The 22,277-nt window shown below is 41.8% G+C and overlaps 1 protein-coding gene across 1 annotated transcript in view; it reads right to left on the bottom strand.

Annotated features, from left to right (window-relative positions):
• Positions 1-12,527, bottom strand: part of Cenpu (centromere protein U) — a 37,558-nt gene extending 25,031 nt beyond the window's left edge. Inside the window, exons 1-4 of the mRNA XM_026400612.2 lie at positions 12,463-12,527; positions 9,725-9,773; positions 7,687-7,804; positions 3,449-3,554 (exon numbers count right to left, since the gene is read on the bottom strand). Coding sequence (XP_026256397.2) covers positions 3,449-3,554; positions 7,687-7,804; positions 9,725-9,773; positions 12,463-12,503 — 314 coding nt within the window. The 5' untranslated portion in view covers positions 12,504-12,527. The remainder of the gene's footprint in view (positions 1-3,448; positions 3,555-7,686; positions 7,805-9,724; positions 9,774-12,462) is intronic.
• Between the last annotated feature and the right edge of the window lie 9,750 nt (positions 12,528-22,277).

Here is a 22,277-nt window from a genome sequence, read left to right as displayed (position 1 = left end):
GAGACCTGGCAGGAAACAACTGCAGGGAGCATGTGAGAGTGGCCTATGATGATCGACAACAGCTGCAGGGAGATGGCAGAGGCATGAAGGCCAGAAGCAGTAAGATTCATGGCACAGAACACGCCACAATGATTCCCAGATGGCTGGATTTTACGTGACTGGATGGACAGCAGGATCATTACTCTAGAAAACACACAAGGAGTCTGTTGACTCCTTGAAAAGGCTGGAGCTCAGTTTTGCCTTTTGAGTCTGAATGCCTGTGGGCATCTAGGGAGATAGGAGCAGGACATCTTGGGACTCAGGAAGAAAGCTGGACAAGAGAGAGGGACTCAGGATACAATGGCATACAGGTAGTTAAAACCAAGTGAGTAAGTTGGGGGTGGGTGGCAAGGAGAGGGCTAAAAGCAGGGCCACCTAAACCTAAGACAGGGAAGGAGAAGTTAAGGAAGAAGACAACTAAAGTCCCTCGGGAGGATCTGAAGGACTGGTGGCTGCCACCTCTGTGAGTCCTAGGCAATGCTGCTGATCTCTCCCCCAAGTGCCCCCTCCTGCCCTGACTTCCTTTTGTATTATATACAAATCCTGTCTTATATTCCCAAATGAGGTCTTTTTGTTTAGATTTAGCAGGCGACCAAAACCAAGAATACCAAGAACATCCTCCTCATTAAATGCAAGGAATGGGCATGTCAGCCCTCACCCTACTCGCTTCCCAGCTGCATTTATCAACTGCTTATTCTTTTTTTTTTAAATTATTAGTTGTTCAAAACATTACAAAGCTCTTGACATATTATTCATACATTTGATTCAAGTGGGTTATGAACTCCCATTTTTACCCCATATATACAGATTGCAGAATCACATCGATTACACATCAACTGCTTATTCTCATTCTCTCATTCTCTCTCTCTCTCTCTCACACACACACACACACACACACACACACACACACACCTGTACTTTTGTGAATAAACTCTCCTTGTTTTTGTCTTTCTCCTCTTGCTACCTTATCTCTCTCCCCCTTTCCTTTACTTGGACAGAAGATACTGGATTTTTTTTTTTTTTTTTTTGCAGGGTGGGGGGGCGGTACCAGGGATTGAACCCAGGGTCACTTAACCTCCGCCGAGCCACATCCCTAGCCCTTTTTAATTTTTTATTTAGCGATCAGAGACAGGATCTCACTAAGTTGCTTAGGGTATGGCTAAGTTGCTGAGGCTGCCTTTTAACTCAAGATCCTCTTATTTCACCCTCCCGAACCTGAATTGAGATTACAGCATGCACCACAGTGCCTGACTGTTGCTGGATTTTCTTGCCATCTCAAAAGTGGGCTGTGTACCATCTATATACAGTAACTTCAGTTTTCCTCCAGCTTAACCTTCTTCTCTGAGCTCCAGACTCAACAGACAATGGTCTCTTTGACCTCTGCCTATCAAATCCATGATCTCCCTATAAAACTCAATCTCCTAGCAACCTCCATCTTGGTCAATGGCACCCCCAGCAATCCATTTATACAAGCTGGAAACCTGGGAGCTGCCTATGCCAGGAACTCTTCTCCACCCTCCTGGAGCAACACAGCACCAAGCCCTGCTGATGTGCTTTACAACTCTGCTTGAGCTCCTCTCCATCTCTGCTGCAGTTACCCTAGTCCCTGCACCGACCATTAAAACAGACTCCAAACTAGTCTGTCCATTCCACTCTTGCCCCTTTTATATCCATTCCTCACATGGCAGTAGGAGAGATCATTTTAAAGTGCAGGTTTGATCATGTCACTCTCTCCTTAAAATTCTTCAACTGCTTTTAGGATAATGGCAAAACTCTTTACCAAGTTTATTAGATAGGAGTAGTATTGATGTAAAAATAGAATATGGATGAAACAAGACACTTTCTTTACCGCTTAGCAAAACTTCAGAAGCAACTTAGAGCTGGTATAGCAGCCCCGTCATCAAGATACAGGTTCCCTCTATCTTACTATCCCATTTCTTAGTACAGTGCCTTATGGTCCAAGAGAGAGAGACATTATTGTAAACCCAGAGTCTAATACAGAGGTACCTAGTCTATGCTCAGTAAATGCTTGTGGAAAAAAACAATAATAAAAATCTAACATTTGAAAGTTTACTACATACCTATCTGTTTGAAGAACTTAAGGGGAATAATTCATCTGAACTGCAGAAGGTAGGTTGCATTACCATCCCACTTTCCATGAAGGAACCTGGAGGTTAAATGTCTTTCCCAAGGTCAAATACTTGGTAGTGGCAGAAGATCTGAACCCAGCACAGTGGGTCCAAGGTCAGTCACCTTAGCCATGTCACTACACTGTACAAAGGAAGATGAATTCAAATATTCACAGAATGCGTATCAGGTGCCAGGTTGAGTTCTAAGAACCTGATGTACAGCAATAAACTGTAGAACTAAGTCCTACTCTGTCTTAAGTTTCCATTGTGGACAGAGACAATGAACCAATTAAAACATAAGAATTAAATATTGGTTGGATAGAGGTAAAAGCTATGAGGAAAAAAGAGAGTAAAGAAAATCTACTGATGAAAGAAGGTGGTATTTTCTGGGAGGTACTGGAAGACTGCTTGATCTGGTGGTGCCTGAAATCCCAAAGGAAGCATGCAAAGATAGTGGGCCACCCAGTCACAAAGAACAGAACCTGCAAAAGCCCTGAGGTAGTGTATATTTAGGAATTTGAAGATCAGCAAAGAGGCCAAACCAAAGTAGGTTGTTTTTTATCCCAGGAATGCAATGCTTTAATACAGAAAATCTACGATGAAGGTTAAATAGTAAGACACCTAATTTTTATAATAGATGAATTGCAATATAATTCACAACTCATTCTTAAATACCATCAAGAAGATATTCTTAGAAACATCTTTAGTGTTCAATATCTAACACAGTATTTGGCATAGAAAAAGGCTTATTTTCTAAAACTGAATTAACTTAAAAACATTAATGTAAGAAATTCATAGCTTTCACATAAACGATCAACCACAACTGAGAACATAAAATGGAAGACCCCCATTTATATAAATTGCCAAATACAAAAAAGACAAATTACTTGGGAATAAACTTAGGAAATATGCAAAATCTGTAATAAATAAAACTTAGAATAGCACTAAAGAACACAGGGCCATTGAGCAAAGCCAAGACATTTGCTTATCATGACACCAATATCCCTGCCCTCTAGTTTCTAAATTTAACTCGTATCAATAAAGACAACATGTTTCCTAGACAATCAGGTGTCAATTATGTCAATTATTATAATTATTATTAGTAATATCAATTATTGAAAAATTAAGTGGTTATATCTTCATTCTCTTGAGGAAAAACATAACAAGTTGTCTCAAAAGATCTTGAAACAACTTTAGTTTTATTAGTTTCTATCTTAAAGAGTTGCTCAGAAATCCCATTAAGCACAAATAATCAAAAACTGCTTGAAATTTTACCATACCTTTTCTTTCCTTCTTTTTCTTGAGGAGTGGAAGGCATGGATGATCCACAGTGTTTGGAAAATTCTGCTTCATCAGCATATATAGCCGTGCTGTGTAACGGAGGATCTGTGAAACACAGACACAACCTTAAGAGTCTGGCTGTCTGGGAAGTACTTGAGTTTATTCCTTTACAGTGGAATACAAAATTATGTTTGTTGAAATGGCTGACAAGAGCTGAACACAGAGGTGCACGAATGTAATCCCAGTGGCTTGGGAGGCTGAGGCAGGAGAATCTCAAGTTCAAAGCCAGCCTCTGCCACAGTCTGGCTGGGCACAAAATAACCAAGACGCCAGGAGGCACTCGTTCAAACAGGAACTCTTTTATTGCCGGAACTCTCACCGGCACTCCCAGGAACTCTCTCCGCCCGCCCTCACTGGGGCTCCAGGAGAACTCAACGGGAACTCAAAAGTAGCAGGTGGGCACCAGAGGCAGCAGGAGCCGCCCCATTGCCGGACAGCAGGGGTCTATATACAACTGAATACACAGCCTGTTTCAGTCCAGCATCATCCAGTCACAGCAATTATACACAGCTTAACTTAATTATCATCATCCTAATGGCTCGCTGGTGTCACCTCTCAACCACTCCTTCTGGCAAAATGCCAGGCGCCATCTGACTCGGCTGTGGCTCTCAACAAGCCTCAGCAATGGGGAGGCATTAAGCAACTCAGAAAGGTCCTGTCTCTAAATAAAATACAAAAGAGGGTTGGGGATGTTGCTTGGTGGCCAAGTGCCCCCAGAGTTCAATCCCTGGTACAAAAGAAAAAGAAAAAAAAATGGCTGACAAGTTACAAATCAGTTACACAGGCCACTTTCCAAACTTTTTAAAAAAATGTTTCTTTTAGATGTTGATGGACCTTTTTGTTCATTTATTTATATGAAGTGCTGAGAATTGAACCCAGTGCCTCACACACACTAGGCAAGCACTCTACACTGAGCTACAACCCCAGCTCCTCCAAATGTTTTTGATATCACACCTCAATAAAAAATTTTAACCATAACACCAGTAACTACCTGGATATTTAAATTATAAATCTGCATTCCTGTATTTATATATTAATGGGAATATTTTAATTTTATATATATATGAAGAGGAAATCTAACATTTTATTTGCTCACCCCTCTGGAATATTATATGCTCTATTCAGGAGACCACTGCATTTATTATAAATTCTACATGTTTAGGGTGGTTGGTCTACTCCTGGGACTATTACTCACTAAATTCCTAGCACTTGGTGGGCACTCAACATTTGTGAATGAATGCCCTTTGGGGAAAGATGTCAGACCTCCTCATTTCTCTTTCTCTTTTCTTTACTTTGGATTTAGGTAGTATAAAAAAGTAAACTTAAATGAGGAAGGAAAGGACTGGGAGATATAGCTCAGTGGTAGAGCGCTTGCCTAGCATGGGCAAGGCCCTGGGTTCAATTCCCAGTCCAGGAGAAAAAAAGAGACAAAGAAGATTAAAGAGGAAGAGATCAAATGGCCTTGGTGGAAAGGCAAAATAAGGAAATGCTATAAGAGGAGGATGTTCCCACTTGTTCAGGAAAGAGGAGTAATGGAGTCAGTACACTGGGTGGGACTTATGGAAAGGACAACAAACTTGAGAGGGCAAGGGAGGTGGCCGGTAGTGCCAAACTTGGGATTGCTGCAGGAGCGGGTGGGAGTGAAAGAGGGAGTTGTGGGGGGTGGTATCTGGTAAGAGCCAGGAAACCATGATTTCATGCTGAAATTTTAGCATGATAGTGCAAACAAACTTTTCTAGGGGGCCGAGGATGTGGCTCAGGCGGTAGCGCGCTCGCCTGGCATGCCTGCGACCCGGGTTCGATCCTCAGCACCACATACCAACAAAGATGTTGTGTCCACCGAGAACTAAAAAATGAATATTAAAAATTCTCTCTCTCTCTCTCTCTCTCTCTCTCTCTCTCTCTCTCTCCTCTCTCACTCTCTCTTTAAAAAAAAAAAAAAAAAAACTTTTCTAAACAGCTAACTGCTTAAATAAGGAACATAGCAACTTCACAGAAGTTAGTAATATATTCTGTACTGGTCCTGTGGATTAAAGGGATGAGGGAAGGGAGAAAAATAGATCAATCCCTAATTTCCATATGTAACCAATCATATAAGATGAATTCCTACAACTTAATTTAAACAACAAAACAATCCAGTTTTAAAATGGGCAAAGAGTTTGAATAGACACTTCTTCAGTGAAGATACACAGTTGGCCAATAAGCATGTTGAAAAGATGCTTGACATCATTACTCATTAGGGAATGCAAACCAAAACCATGAGACACCATTCTCAACCCTGGGTATATCTATTATCAGAAAAAAGAATAAACCCAGAAAATAACAACCGTAGTGAAGATGCAGGGAAATTGGATCTCTGTGTGTCCACACGGTGCAGCCACTGTGGAAAATAGCAAGGCAATTCCTCAAAAATTTAAACATGGAACTATCATAAATCCAGTGACTCCACTTCATCAAAGAAAAACAAATAGGGAGTGACTAGTAACAGGTATGAGGTTTCTTTTAGGATGATAAAAATATTCTGAAACTACATATGATAATAGCTGCATGAATTTTTGAGAATATTAAGTAGATTTTAAAAACCTACAGAAGCTTCTATTTTTAGATATTTTTAGACAAGTAGCTAAAACAATTTTCTTAACCCATAATAAAAGATGTATTCTGTGCTAATTACTTGCTGCCCCGACCCAAACTGGCAGCTGAACTTAAGGTGGCTTGGTGTGAATTTCCAGGGACACCAACTAAAACACAGACCCACACTTTACCTTTAAACAAGCTTCAGGACGGCTTCCCCACTCTCTGCCTCAGGCTCCCCAAATGGGAGAGCAAGAGAAAGTCATGAAAGGCTGGTGAGAGAAAGTGAGCTCGTTTGGAAGTGGGCTTTTATTGGGGGGGGGGGGGACATTTGTTCTTAGAAAGTTCTATCCAAAAAGGCCAGAAAGGGCAGGGTTACAAGAAACAGGTGAGAGTAATTCAACCCAAGGGACGACACCTACATCTGAAGACACCCAAGTCCCTATGAAATGGAGTGATCTGTCAGAGCCTTTTGCTTCAGGATGGAAGGCACGGGTCATTCAGAGTGACTCCCCACAATTACTTCTCATTTTATTTCATCTTATGAAATATATATTTTCTTTTCTTTTTCTTCTTTTCCTTACCAGGAATTGAACCCAGGGAAGCTTACTCACTGAGCCACATATGAGCCCTTTTTATTTTGAGACTGGGTCTACCTAAGTTCCTGAGGCTGGCTTTGAACTCGTAATCCTCGTTGCCTCAGTCTCCTGAACCCCTGGGAATACAGGTGTGTGCCACCTGGCAGGAATATATATTTTGTTTCATGAAAAATGTAGACTGAAAATTTTTAGAAGGCAAAGAGAAAATATGTGAGATGGTAAATAAATTTTCAAAGCTCTCTCTTAACTTACTGCAGCAAAAATATCTGATTACCACTGTTCTACATACAGGGGCCCTTGGCACTTCATCATTTTTGGTCTCTGGACTGGTCATTGACACATTGAGACACAAATAGCCCATTGGGACAGCTCACAGATTACTGGCCAGCCATGTATCAGCCCTATTTACCTCACACTAAGGAACACAGGTGAAGTTCTTCTTGGTTCCTTTGAAACATTCCTGCCTCATGAGTTTACGATAAAGGAAAAGTCCCTCTACTTTTCCTCTTGAAAGTCCTTATATAGTGGTATGATGTGAGAAATATATTTTATATTAATATTGTTACAAAGTAACATAGTATCTTGATATGAATAAAATATTAATGAATGTTAATAGTTCTAATTTGATGATGATGTTTTTTTTTTGGTACCCCAGGGATTGAACTCAGGGGCACTTGACCACTGAGCCACATCCCCAGCCCTCTTTTGTATTTTATTTAGAGACAGGGTCTCACTGAGTTACTTAGCGCCTCACTTTTGCTGATACTAACTTTGAACTCATGATTCTTCTGTCTCAGCCTCCAGAGCTTCCAGGATTACAGGGGTGTGCCACCGCACCTGGCTTGATGATGTTCTTAATTTCAATGTATGATAAAAATTATCAAGCATTCTCCAAAACGTTGCATTTAAATGCAGGTTACATATTTGAAAATACTTCTGTATTTTTGTTGTACCTAACGTAAATGTTTTAAAGTTATTTTAGGATAAAGATTTAAAATACTCACCAAAGGTTTCATAAGGTTCATCATCTTTCTCATTTTCACCAAGGCTGCCAATACTTGAGATGTCAGAATTATCAGCAAAGTCAAATGTATCATTAGGCCTGTGCTTTTGACCAGCTTTCTAAAAGTGAATAAAATAAAAGTCTTTGAATTGGTGCTCACAACCAAAGAAAATTACAAAGCCAATTTATTTAGCAAGGATACTCCTGCTATCAGTGCTACCTAAAGAAGCAATCCTTGGGCTGAGGCTATAGCTCAGGGTACAGCGCTTGCCTCATACATGTGAGGCACTGGGTTTGACCCTCAGCATCACAGAAAAATAAATAATGACATTGTGTTCATCAAAACAAACAAACAAAAAAACAAAGCAATCCTGGGGATATAGACGCCTTTGATAATAATAAGGCAGAGGTTGGCAAACTTTTTCTAAAAGGAACTAGAAAGTAAATAATGTAGGCTTTTACAGGTTACTAGATTTCTGCTGTACCTACTCAGCTCAGTCACTGAAGTGTGAAAGCAGATAATGGAAATGCAGAAAAAAAGGAGTTTAGCTGCGTTCCAATACAACTGTACTTATGGTCACTGTAATTTGAATTTCAGATCATTTTCACAGGTCACGATGTTTGTCACCGTGTGCAAAGTCCTAGGCTCAATTCCCATCACTGCAAATAAATAAATAAATACCTTTCTTATAAAAACGCTTCTTAGCTTGCAAGGCTGTACAAATACAAGTAGCAGGTCAGTTTTGGCACACGTGCTATACAGTTTGCCTAAATCTCTGATCTAGGGAAGGCTATGGGCTCTCTCCCCGAAATATGTCATATACCCAAAAGTTCATTAACATTTTCAAAGGCACAAAGGGTAAAATCTCCTGGCCCTAGGACAGACCAGGGTTCATAGTTTGACCTATTTGTAAATCCATGAAGTTTGCTTTCCCAAATCCTAATGAAAGACCCAAACATACATAAGATGAGGAAAACTTCCATGGAAGCATGGAAGATGTAGAGGGATACTATTAACAGATAAGAAAATTCTGGAAGACACACAGGAGACACAAAAAACCAGCAAATGAAACAAAAACGTCACCACTCATAGACCTCAGTGAAAGAACCATTCATGGAATACTTGGTGGTGGAATGCCACAAAAGAGGTGCCACTCTAAGGCAAAGGACTCCTCCTTCACTTGTTAGGCAGGCTGCCTTACAGAGGGAAGAAGACAGGAGAAGAAATCCATTCCAGGCATTAGGAACTTTCAATAAGGCAGCCTGGGAGCCGAGCTAAAAAGCTTAGAGAAATCCCTCCAAGGCATACTGGACTTCAGCTACCAGGAGTAGCACGTAGGACAGGAGAGCTGAGAGAAATCCATCCACTGAGCAGGTGAGCCAAGGCTGGGTGGGAGCAGAAAGCTAAGCACAAGTCCACAGAGGATCCCAGAGTTTCATGAGGAATCTAAGTGTCATCCTCTGATGCCTGGGGTCAGGACAGAAAGACAAGACCACTTAAGACAGAAAGACAGGGAGGGGCAGAATAGAGACCAAAAAGAACCCTCAACTTCATGCAACCTGAAAAGCAGATGCTTTTCAGGGTGAATGTGAAATGCCACAGGCAACCAGAAAAGCCACTAGAGAATAATTTGTAATCAGCTACCATGAGGGTTAAAGAAATGTACCTACCTTTAACCAATTCTAAAACTATATGGGGACTAAGTGGAATATCATAAACAAGTGTTGAAAACTGTAACATGGAAAAATTACTATGCATGAAAAATGGCAAAATATACATGACACAATTTTAACATGATGTCAATTATCTGGATGAAAATAAAATCAATTTAGCCATAGGAAAAAAAGCACTTTCTAAAATGTTAACAAGGGTTATTTTCTCTATCGTATTGGAAAAAGTAGAAGCAAAGAAATATATTTTTTCCCAATAATAAAACAGAGTTTACCAAGAGAGGTCTACAAAACAGGTTCCCACAAAATGTTATTTTGTTTTGTCAACAGTGAGAAAATTACACTCAAATGTAAAAAAGATAACTTACGTCTTTCATGGGATGTGTTCTTCCTAATTCATTCTTTGAATATCCTGCACTATTAAACAGAAAACACACACATGAAAGGGAAAGTTAGTAAATGTGTTAAGTAATTGGGGAAAACACTGTAACTTGTGACACTTTCCAAGCATTTTCTTTCCAAATTACATTCCTCATTAGTTGAACTAATAGCACGCATCCAGTGGAATTTAGGTTATGGCAAAATCCTTTGTAGCAAGCAGAACCTGTATTCCACAAATTTAACTGTATTTTTATAGGTCAAATCATATCGCCAATTTATAAAATAATACTTCTCTCTCTAAAGGAGGTAGAGAACTCCTAATCCTGCTGTTATTCTGTCCCTGAAGTCCTCATCAATCAACAATGATTGATTATTTCTGCACAACTGAGCCAAGAGGAGGCATGCTAACATTTACTAGGCATGTAACACCTGTTCCAACCTATGCCTAGCTATTGTACCTATATTTCTTCATTTAACTCTAACAGTCCTTTAAGGTAGAAGCAAATCCCATGTTACAGATGTACACTTGCCCAAAGCAATACACAGCCAGGATGGAAAGAAGCCTGCATTAAAATCTACATTACTTCCAATCTAAAGCCTGCCTTCTTTCCAACCCTTAATATTCCTTCATGGGGCACTGAGGTTAAAAAGGATAAAGCTGAATAATTTCAACAAGCTTAAAGTAAACAAATGTAACACTAGTGACTTTAATAAACTAGAAATAACAGTGACAGGAAAAACATTATATAATAGTATATTATTAATAGTAACATTGTCAGTTGACACTGAATACTTACTGAGTATCCTCCACATACCAGGCACTGCAGAGTGGTACCAGCGGATACTCTGGCATAATACAGTACGTAGGCTCTGACTTTAAAATACGTCATGCAGATTACACCTGTATTTTTCAAATACTCATTTGTCAGTAGACAAATCAGTATTTGAGTATTTTTTTGTGTGATAGAATTTCAAACTTAAAAGTAATACAAACACACCCAGTATATTGTTTACCCAGATCCAACAATTGTTTACATTTTGTCTTATTTGCTTCCTCTGTTTGTGGTGTCTATGGTAAACTGAAGACACTGAATCCTTAATCCTGAGTATTTCAACATGGCTTTCCTAAAGAGGGAATTATCTTGCATAATCATAATACAATTTCTAAAATCAAGTAATTCAACACTGACATAATTATCTATAGTTCATTTTATTACCCTATAATATTTTTAAAGATTTTTCATCTTAGCATTTTTTTTAAAAAGTACAGAATAGAGATATGAGATTGGACTGGGTATAGTACTTTTTTTATAAATAATTTTTTGTTTTAGGGTATAGTACTTTAATAAACTTTTTGTTATGTGTGCACTATATGTGATGTAAAATATCATTTCTGTGAATCACTGTAAAAGAAAAAATTGGAAAACTGTTTAGAGTAGTAATTTTCAAACTTTAGCAGGCATGAGCATGATGTAACAGATTTGTAAAACAAAATTGCTTGGAGTCAACCCATTCCTAGCCCAGTGTCTGATTTAGTAAACCTGGGGCGAGGTCTGGGATTTTGCATTTCTAACAAATTTCCAGGCTTTGATTCTCAAAACCTGGTAGAAAGTTTTACGGCAATTTTACAGACTATCATTCTGGGGTTCAGTCAAGTAACATAAAGAAGTCTAAAAACTAGAATCTCCTAAGTTTCTTAATCTAAACTATTTCACCTGCCTGGGCTCAAACATCCCATCAAAGATCCTCCCTGCTTTAGGCTGGATTCCAGGTGGGGCTTCCAAAAGATGGAAACATCTGTGATAACCATATGTAAGATTCTGAAGTATGTGCATCTGTGTATGAACACATTTCATGAATCTCAACCCCCATCCCCCCAAAGGAGGGGAAAAAACTACTGGCCTATTAAGAGAAAGTTTAACCCTTTTCAGCTGAGGCTACTCTATTCTATTTTTCTCACCAGGTTACAAGCAACTACTCACAGCTGTGCCCTGCTCCATCGCCACACAAACGATGCCTTCTCCAGGGGGTCGACCCGGGATTTGGAGGAACTCCTGGGAGTGCGGTCTTGGGAGCGTTCCCTAGCAACCTGCTAGTCTGGTCCAGACAAGGCCTTGGATGCGCTTTAGACATCGCCAGCAGGGCACTCGCCAACGCATCCAATAAAAATTAATCTTTTAGATCAAGTTTTTGCAATCTATTTTTAAGTGCATGGCCCCTTTTGATAAAAATAAGTGGCTTGACCCACCGTGGAATGGCATTTAATAATAACAAGCGGCAGCTTAGTCCTCCAGCCAGAAATCTGGTTTATTTTTACGGTCTGTAGTTTCTTCTACAAAAACAGCTGCGTTTGGAAAATAAGAGTAGGGACGCCCAGCCAGAGTGTAAACTTCCCTCCATGAGGTAACGTCTGGCAAATGAAAGGTACTTCCAAGTATTTGCTGCATCTTTTGTTTGAACTACTTTGAGACTCACACACACAAAGCAATACTACCACTAGCTAACGTTCTGCCTCCTGCCCACTGTTAACTCCTGTAATCTCACGATAACCATAAACACCGGGGCTGTTGCTACCCGGGTTTTACAAAAGTGGAAACAGACCCTGAACAACTGATCACTCGAATAAGTTTCAGTGGCAGCAAGAATAACTACGCGAGGCACAGACCACGTCAGCAGAAAACAAAGTCGGTCCAGGCCTAGGGTTCCGAGAGTCGGCCCCACTTACCCTGTCGGCGCCGGGGACCTAACCCGCCACTGCAGAGCCATGGGGCTGGTTCCTGAACCCGCCAGATCCACGAAACTCCCACTGAGCTCCGCGCTGCTTAGAACCAGCCAATCAGGACCGAGCATGCGCACAAGCCCCTCCCAGGCCTCTTCCCGGGGCGGGCCCAGGGCTCATTTCCCCGGCCCCGCCCCCGACCCCGCCTCCGGCCCCGCCCCGCCTGGAGCAAGAGAGAAAACCCGGAGCGAGACATCGTTATGAAGAGTAATCTACTTTATTTACTCAGAGTCTAATAATTTAAATGATAGTTATATCTAAAAGTACCTTTCAGCAACATCTAGAATGATGTCTAACCAACTAGCTGGGCACTGTAGCATAACCACATTGGTGCATAACATTAATAATCACACTACTCTGAACCAATCCTGTGGCCAGGGAAAAAGCAATGTGTTCTATAGCTTCCTGGAACCATATGAATTCTCACTACAATTCAGGAGGTGGGTGGGAGGGATGGATATTGGGAAAGGGAAAATGGAAGCTTCAATGACAGATAATTGCCCAAGACTGTATGTAGAGCTAGGGTTGTAGTCAGCGAAGCCAGAATTTCAGTCTAGGTATTATTCTTCACCCAAACTCATCTTTGTTCCTCATCATGCCGCTTTCTCAGTTAAATTATCAGTTTAGGACAGTGACTCTCAAGTTGGGTGAGGAGAAAGCAGAGGGAAAGGGAAATTCTGGGATCTCTCTGGTGGATGTAGCATGATAAACCAAGACAGAGCTGTCATAGGAAGAAGATGCCTCATTTGCTCTGGCCTGAGGTTATGTGAGAACCATGCCAAAGAATTTGGCCATCTGTATCGTTGAGGATGAAAAAGCCTAGCACCTTCATGAGCTTCTGAATAGGTAAAGGCAGGGGTGGAACCTAGTTGGGGAGAGAGATGGATCACAAAAAGGCTCATTATAAGGCAATCTTGGAAATGTAGGGGCTGGAGGCTGGCCAGTTGGCAGAAAGTCCAGTGAAGGGAAGAGGAGGGATCCAGCAGATAGAAGCTACAGCCAAGGAAGTTTCCAGCCAACGAGAAATGCCTCACAAGAATAGTGATTACTTTGAAGCGGAAGCTGTGACAGTATTTTCTGTTTTTTTTTTTTTTTTTAAGATGGCGCTCATGTTGTGCTGTGCTCTTTCCACCAAAGTTACTTTTTTAAATGTTTGCCAAGCTCATCCACCTTGTATGGATATCTAGGAGGGTGGTGAAAAATGAAGGATATTGTTCAGGATGGGGTGAAGCATATATGTGGGAAGAGGGCTGAGGATATTGGAGTGGAGAATGTGGGGTTACTCCTACTCTAGGACACCTAGAACAACATGACCAACTTCTGAGAGACCTTGAAGATTTCTTAGAATAGGTCACTTCAGGATGCTGGAGGACATCTGAGTGATGGTCCTTAAATTATATAAAATACTTTCATTTTGGGAAATGGGAAAGTACCCCTATTGCCTATTATAATGCAAACTACAGAAAATAAAAGAACTATAAAACTTCTTGGATGCTTGGGATAAAGTGAGTGATTCGGTATGAACCTTTCCCTATGGAAATATAAGCTTCCCTGAGAAATAGATTGATGTATATTTTAGTTCTATGTTTTGAAATTATTAGTTTGATGTTCAAATAAGAGTATTATTTATCTTAAAGAATTATCATGAAGATAAGAGTGAGGAGCAGGTCCCTTATCTTTCTTGAACCTGCCTCTGCTTTTTTCTAGGGAGTTTTGTTGAATTTTCTGTTCAACACTGTGTCCACCAGAGGGCAGATAAAGAAAGGGACTGGAGACTTGAAAATGTAATGGGAGAACTGATCTACTCATTTTCAAACCTGTAATATCAGTTTAAAAAAAAAAAAAATTGGTTCAAAGTCAGTTCAAGAAGATTAATAAGCCTAGAAGCTTTAACTGCCAATAATTAGCTCATTTTTCTTTTCACCTGATTTCTATTCTTCCATAATTCATCAAATCTGTTCTAGTTTCCCTTAAAGCAAAGACTCTGACTTTCTGTTGTAGAGAGGAAAATACTTTATTTCTCAAAATTTCCTACTTTGTTATTTACCTTCCTGTAGCACTTACTAAATATTGGGTAAACAGGAATATCTCACTCAACTTGCATTTCATTAAACTCAGGTAGTTTTATCTGTTTTAAACAGACCAACTGCTCAACATCTGTGACTATGACAATGCAAAACAAATCTAGATGTCCCAGGAGGGAAGGGGGTGGGGAAGAGGGAAGGAGGAGACTTTCTCTTGCTTGTTCCCTTTAAGAGGAAATGAGTCCCAGAAAGGAAGTACTAGTCAGTGTCTTTTAAAGTTGGAGGGCAAGAAGATTTTCCATTGCAGCAAACTGAGTGACATTAGATTCCTTCACATGTCACATGCTTTTCAACAGTGCCCTGGCTCTCTTACCCAATGACTAAACTTATTTTCTCTGTAACTAATGTTGCCCTACTTTTTCCAGCCCTGACTGGCAGGGTTCCTGCCCAAGCTGAGATCACGTGGTTAAATAGGTCTGACCAGTATATCATAACCGTTCAATGTCACGTGTTTCAGATTCCATTTCCAGTTCCCTGAAGGGCTGGGAGGAGCTGCTGCTGGAATCTTGGCAGGAGTATTCCAGCAAAATCCAGGACTTCTCTAGCCAAGGAATAGCAGACTTCCAACCTGCTTAGGAAATAATTTTATTATAACTCAAGCTGAGGTTAATGGGCCAAGTGAGCACTTAAGCTGAGAAAAAGAAAATAAAAATCAAAGGACACCCCAAGGAAAAAGCTTTTCTTTGGGAAATAATGAAGAGAAAATATGGAAAAAATAAAATTTCTACTTACAGTTGTCTGTACAGCTCTCCCTCAAACTATCATCAGAAAAGAATTTTTTGAAAAAGTTTTCACCTTTTTTAATGACCTTGGTCACTGTGATATTAGTTTTGGTGGCCTGAGAATACACACAGGCTGGCCCTATTCAAAGGGTTCCCAGCAACCAGTGTCTTTACCTCAATAACTCCTGCTCAGCTGAGAAGGGACTAGTGAGACAGCCCAAGTCACCATCAACAGACAGCACCCATCAAATAGGCTTCCCAGGTGACAGAACCATTTTGCCTAGAATATTCCCTAGGAGGACATAGCCCCTGTCCCCATGCTTGGCTTCTGCTCTGTACCTTAGAGCTCACTCCCTCACCCCTTTGACCTTGTGCTTTAGCATAAAACGTTGTCACCATATCCCATACCACTGCCAGGCTGCAGACATGTGTGACTCTGTTTCTGGTCTTTGGAGAGTAAAAGACAGTCTCCTGGAGGAAGTGACATCTACAATCCAACTGAACAAACGGCATAGGTGTCAGCTGGGCCAGGGCAAGAGCATGCTCTAAGGAGAAAGGACAGCAGGCTTGCAGAGAGCAAGAGCATGGTGCATTCTGGGAGCTGGAATAAGTTCAACATGGCTGGGACAGGGTCGGGGAGGTGGCAAAAGATGAGGCAAGGGAATCAAGTGAGGCTCCTTCAGCTCCTTGCTCCTCAAAGTGGGGGTACCCAGATCAGCAGCACTGGCACCATCTGGAGCTTATTGGAAATGCAGAATGGCAATTCCAGACTCATTGAATCTGAATCTGCATTTTAAGCTCCTTAGAGGATGTGATGCACTGTGAAGTTCAAGAAGCCCTCCTCTGGCTCTATCAAGAGTTCAGGCTGGAGAGCAATAAGAAACCTCTCAAAGAGTAAGCTGAGGGAGTCCTATGATCAGACTTGTCAGTTAGAGAAATCATTCTTACTACAAAGTGGGTGAGTTAGCAGAGATCTAGAGAGGTGACAAGGTGGCCAGCCAGTTAAGAGGCTGCTGCCATTGTCCTCACAAGAGATGACTTCTACTAACTGGGCAGTAGGCATGAGGAATGGAGGGAAGTGGCCAGACTTTTCTTTTCTTTCTTACCCCCCATCCCCCCGTAGTGGGGATTGAACCCAGGGACTCATGCATGCTACCACTGAGCTATCTCCTAGCTCTTTTAATTTTATTTTGGGACAGGGTCTCACTAAGTTGCTGAGGCTGGTGTTGAACTCATGATCCTCCTGCTTCAGCCTCCTGAGTAGCTGGGATCACCAGCATGTGCCACCATGCCCAATGGAAAATGTCCAGATTTGATAGACAACAGAAAGTATCAATAAGACTTGATATCTGGAGCTGCCTGGGCCAGCCCCAAATTTCTCTCAAATACATGGCCCTCTGACAACTGAGACTGGGTAGGGCTGAGGAGCTGGCACAGGACCAGCAGGGTGGGGGAAGGCAGTATCAGTGGGTGTGGGAATGCTAGAGACCCAAAAATGGGAGTCCCTCAGCCTTGGCACATGTTGCTTAATATACAATGTGAGCAAACTGGTTTTCACACATGCTTCCCACATGCCCCGTCAGTGTGTGGTGCTTACCCACCCCTGCAGCAGGGCACTGGTGTTGGGATTACTCCCATTTCTCAGCCCCCTAGTTTTCCCAAGCCACAAGCAAAACAGGAAGGCTGCCAGAGTTCCTGGGGGGGAAATCCAGCCACCTTAGTATGATTGAGCATGGTCATTTTTGGTCTGAGAAATTTGACAGTCAAAACTATTCCCCTTCCCCTGTGAAAAATGTCAACAAAAAAGAGTAACTAAGAACTTCTATGCAAAATACATTTGTGGTGACAAAAAATGCTGCTTTGGGCCAAAACCAGAATCCCTCTGCACCTGAAGAACATTGCTTAGGAGCAAAATTCTTCTAGCAAGACTTCTGCTGTTTGAGCAAGTCAGTGATGCAAAGAAGTTTAAAATTGCTTTTTAAGCCAAATATATGGGTAAGAAAGTGGGAGTGGAGAAGGGAGTTTAATATGAAGCAACACGTATTTTGGAATCTAATCAGGGATACAGTCGTGAAAGGACAGCCGTACTGATGGGAGAGGGGTGGGCGGGAGGTGGCCCCCCAGGATCTTCTATTCTGCAGTTCGAGGCTAACCTGGAGCCCAGGCTTGTCAGCACTGTGTACCATGCTTGCTTTGAGGACAGAAGGTTCCTCTGTGCTGAGAATCTCAGGCACATTCCCTGTAGTAGACTCACAACTGCAGCTACTTTTCACAATAAATGAGGAGGGGACTGGAGGTAGAATAGGAGGGATGCTCTGGGCCTGACCAGGGGCCCTCACTGGTCACAGTGCTACCAGAACCTCGGCCCTCTGTCTGCCTGCTTCACGTCAGCAGCCAGGGACGGGCTGCCATGAGAGGAAACAGCAGCTGGAAATGTGGCTGAAAACACAAAGGAAATTCCACAGTCCAGGGCATTTCTCTTCCTTTACCTGATGGCATAACTGACTTACAGTTGCAATCGGTATGTTTACAATGGAAAGGTAAGCTGCACCTCAGGATTGGCTAATTAAGAATTAAGCTCAGAATGCTCAACGCATTGGGCTTCACACCCTGGAGGAGAAGGACCAGCAAAACAAGTGGCCCAGGTAGGGTGAGGCCCTGGAGTCAGCTCAGCCTCTTATTAGGCATCTGGCCTTGGACAAGTTAGTTGATCTTTCCCAGTGTCATTTTTTTTTTTTTACTTATAAAAAGTAAATAACAGTTCATAATGAAGTATTCAGAGAGAAGCTCTCTAACCTTTCTGCTCCATTCACCATGGCGCTTCCCCTTACCTGGCCCAGGTCTCCCATCTCCTGCCACAACAGAAGTCTCATCACTGGTCAGTGCCTCCACTAACCTCAGTTCTAGCCCTGACACCCTCCCTGAGTTGCAGTCTTCACTTTTCCTAAACCAGCACCTTCTCTCTCCTCTGAATCATTTTATCAGCCTGTCTTTAGGCTCTAGTGTCTTTCATCATAAGAGCCACCACAACCTGCAAAATCTCACCTCTTAACCATCCATCTTTGTCCAGTTACCATCCATTTATCTGATGTCCTTCATAGAAAAAGGAGTTTTTTTTGTTTGTTTGTTTGTTTTTAATACTGGGAATTGAACCCAGGGGCGCTTAACCACTGAGCCACACCCCCAGCCCTTTTTTGCTTTTCTTGCTACTCCTGGGAGTTCATGCCTCAGCCACTGCCCCACAGCACCATCCTCCCTGCTCCACAGAAGCAAGTTATTTTCACAGCTGCCACCCTTTACTGTGTCCCCACCTTATTTCACCTTCCAACAGCATGTGGCAGAATTAGTGCCCCTTACCATCTTCCCAAGCACTTTGCTCTCTTAGCTTCAGGCCTACCACCCTTACACTCTTCCACCTTGATGCACAGAGGTAATTCTCACCCCCTCCCCACTGTGGCTCCTTAAACTTCCAAATATCAGAGACCCTCGGTGCTAGGTTTGAGGCCCTCTTTATTGCCCATCCACACATCTTCTGGATTACCTGACAGAGGTCTCGCAGCTCTAATACCTTCTCTAGCTATGACTTCCCGAATTGCTTTCTCCAGCTCCATGTGTCTTCTGAGCTACAGGTTCATCTGGATCTTTATTTGGTGGTCTAGCAGGAACTTAAAATGAAAACTATCCAAATGCCAGCTCTGGAGTCCTTCCCCTTAAGCTCTTCGAGTCTTCCCCATCTCCGTGTGCACAACTCTACCAGCTACACTTACACCCAAACCTTCGATTCTTCTGAGTCCCCGTACTTCTGCCTCCAAATCACTTTCCCATTTTCTTTTGTTCTCTTCACTCCCACCAGCCTAGTTTAAGAAGCGATCCTCTCTCTATGGTCCTTACCTGGTCTTCTTCAAGCTTCTGTTCTTATCATTCTCTAGATCTTTTCAAAGCAGCCAGAGTTTGTCTTCCAAATGGGTAATCCAGGGAATATACCTCTTTGCCTCAAAAGCCTTCAATGATTTCCTCCTGAGCTCAGAGTAAAATAGAGATTTCTTTCAGGGCTACCAGCCCAGATTATCAGGAATCTCTAACTTTTTTTTTTGTTTTGTTTGGTTCTGGGGATTGAACTCAGGGGCACTCAATCACTGAGCCACATCCCTAGTCATATTTTGTATTTTTTATTTAGAGACAGGGTCTTGTTGAGTTGCTTAGCATCTTGCTGTTGCTGAGGCTGGCTTTGAACTTGTGATCTTCCTACCTCAGCCTCCCAAGCTACTGGGTGGTTCCTTTCTTTCCCTTGCTTATGATGCTTTAGCCGTATCAGCTTCCTTTCAGATCTTTGAATACATTGAGCTTTCTCACCCCAGGGCCTTTGGGCTCACTCTTTTAAGATTTTTAAATTATAGATGGATACAATACCTTTATTTATTTTTATGTAGTGCTGAGGATTGAACCCAGGGCCTCACATGTGCTAGGCAAGTGCTCTACCACTGAGCTACAACTCCAAACCCTCACCATTTATTTTATTTGAAAATTTTCCCCAAAGTTTTGCAAGCTGAATCTTGTTCAGTCTTCAGGTTATCACCTTCCATGTTATCTCCTTATGGAAACTTTTCCTGACCACCTCACTTAAAAATGAACAATGTTAATACAAGTGTTTTCTTCAAAGCATCTATCACAATCTTAAATTGTTCATTTGCTCCTTACTACTGTCTATCTCCATTTTTGAGCTTCTCCAGGGCAAGAATGGGCTCTGCTGTGCTCACTGCTGCGTCCCTATAGAACAGGGCCTGGCACTTAGCAGATGGCAAACACATAATTATGTACTGATTACCTAACAGGGTTTTGGGAAGAATTAAACCTGTAGGTAAATAGCATAGTATGCGTTTCTGCATACTAAATCCACAATATCTGTAGCTGTTATCACCTCCAAAGTTGGAAATTTCTACAAGTTCTAAGGAATGGCATGAACCTGCAAAATGTCTGTGACCCAGCTTGATGCAAATTTTCTTCCTAACAGGCAGTGGTTGGTTCTATCCAGCTTTTTGGTCCTTGGTGAATTTGGGGTTGTACATAATTGTTGACTTTTAATTTAAGTCATAAATCCAGAATAAAAGTGGTAATAGCCTCTGCTATGACAAGGGAAAACCATCAGATAGCAATCAAAACCATGGGCACTGGGCTGGGGTTGTGGCTCAGTGGTAGAGCGCTTGCCTAGCATGTGTGAGGCCCTGGGTTCAATTCTCAGCACCACATATAAATAAATAAAAGTCCATTAACAATTCATAAAATACTAAACAAAAAACCAAACCACGTGCACTGATGCTCAGTTTGTCTGGAAGTAGACCTTGCCATAAACAGAGAAGAAAGAAGATCGATCTGTAGCTTGAGGTGAAGAGTCCTCTGCAGCCAGACTGCCAGCTCTATTCTGTCTAGGTGCATGATGTGGATCAAAACATGTGTGTGCTTTGATTTGCTCATCTGCAAACTGGGGATACAAGCAGAAATTGGCTCAACAGGTTGGAAATATACAAAGGGTTAATCTATGTAAAATGTGCTTGGTGTGCAGCAACACTGTACATTTTAGTTTATTATTCTCCTAAGTAAAGCCAGGGAGAAAGGCAACAATATTTACTGAACATCAAATATACTTAAAAACAAACTGCTTTTCCAATTTAGAAATAAAGCGAGGGTGTGTCCTTGCTGGGGCCAGGAAAGAGGGGCCAGCTGGGCTGCCACCACTTCCTCACGTGGGCCTCCTGGCTCAGTTCCACCAGAACCAGCTTGTGTGGCAGCTGCTGAAAGAAGCTTAACATGCAGATGCAGGAGGCCTGGTTGGAAGAAACGATTGCCTCTCTGCCTGGCAAAACCCAGCTGTGGTCAATCATATTTCCTGTTTTCTGTACTGACTAAAGAGGAGGGTTTGAGAGAGGGAAAGAGACCAGTGGGCTTTTGAGGTGCAGTTTTGATTTGTAGGAAGAAGCTCCATTGTATATTCGGTGCTGCTGAGCAGGCACTGACCCCAATCAATGCACCATGAAAGTTAAGAATTAAAAAAAACAGTGTTTCCAGATGAATAGCCTGCATATATAAAGAACTCCTGTAACTCAATAACACAAAACCCCAAAGAACCCAATTTTAAAAATGGGTGGCTGGGCATGGTGGTGCACACTTGTAATTCCAGTGATGCAAGAGGATCACAAGCTCAAGGACAGCTCAGGCAACTTAGCGGGGCCCTGTCTCAAATCAAAAATAAAAAAGGCGAGGGATGTAGCTCAGTGTTAGAGCAGGCAAAGGATTTGAATAAAAATTTGTCCAAAGAGGAGACACAAATGGCCAAACGATGATGTTCAACATCAATGATCATAAGGGAAATGCAAATCAAAACAAGATACCATTTCATACTCATTAGGATAATAAGAAAACAAACAAAATAACCACATAAACATAACACAGGCGCTAGGGAGGATTTAGGAAAACAGAACTTTTGTGCATTGCTGTGAGATTCCACTTGAAGGAGGTGTTTACTCACGGTCACAGAAACAGAGATGCGGGAGTTATCATTCAGTGGATGCAAAGCTGCTTCTTTGCAAGATGAAAAGTTTTGTGAATGGATGAGAAGACAGCAAGAATGTGTGTGTACTTGCTGCTGAAATGCATGCTGAAAAATGGTTAAGATGGAAACTGTATGTGTATTTCACCATAATCAAACAAGCCCCAGCGTTTATTTTTGACCCAGTGGCAAGAGGAACTTTCAAAATTTCAAGCATCTGTTTAAAAGGCTTACTTAATGAACATCTATTGGTTTATAAGCCATTTGTTCAGGTGCTAAGGGAGAGAAAAGGAAGGTAATGCCTATTCCCAAGAACCTCAGGCTGTAGTTAGGGAAGAGAATTAGGAAAACCATCAGATAGCAATCAAAACCATGTGCACTGGGCTGGGGTTGTAGCTCAGTGATAGAGGG

The sequence above is a fragment of the Urocitellus parryii genome, chromosome 14 (assembly GCF_045843805.1).
Source record: "Urocitellus parryii isolate mUroPar1 chromosome 14, mUroPar1.hap1, whole genome shotgun sequence".
NCBI lineage: Eukaryota > Metazoa > Chordata > Mammalia > Rodentia > Sciuridae > Urocitellus > Urocitellus parryii.
Note: the sequence above shows the minus strand (reverse complement) of the source record. Positions and strands in the feature narration are given on the sequence as shown.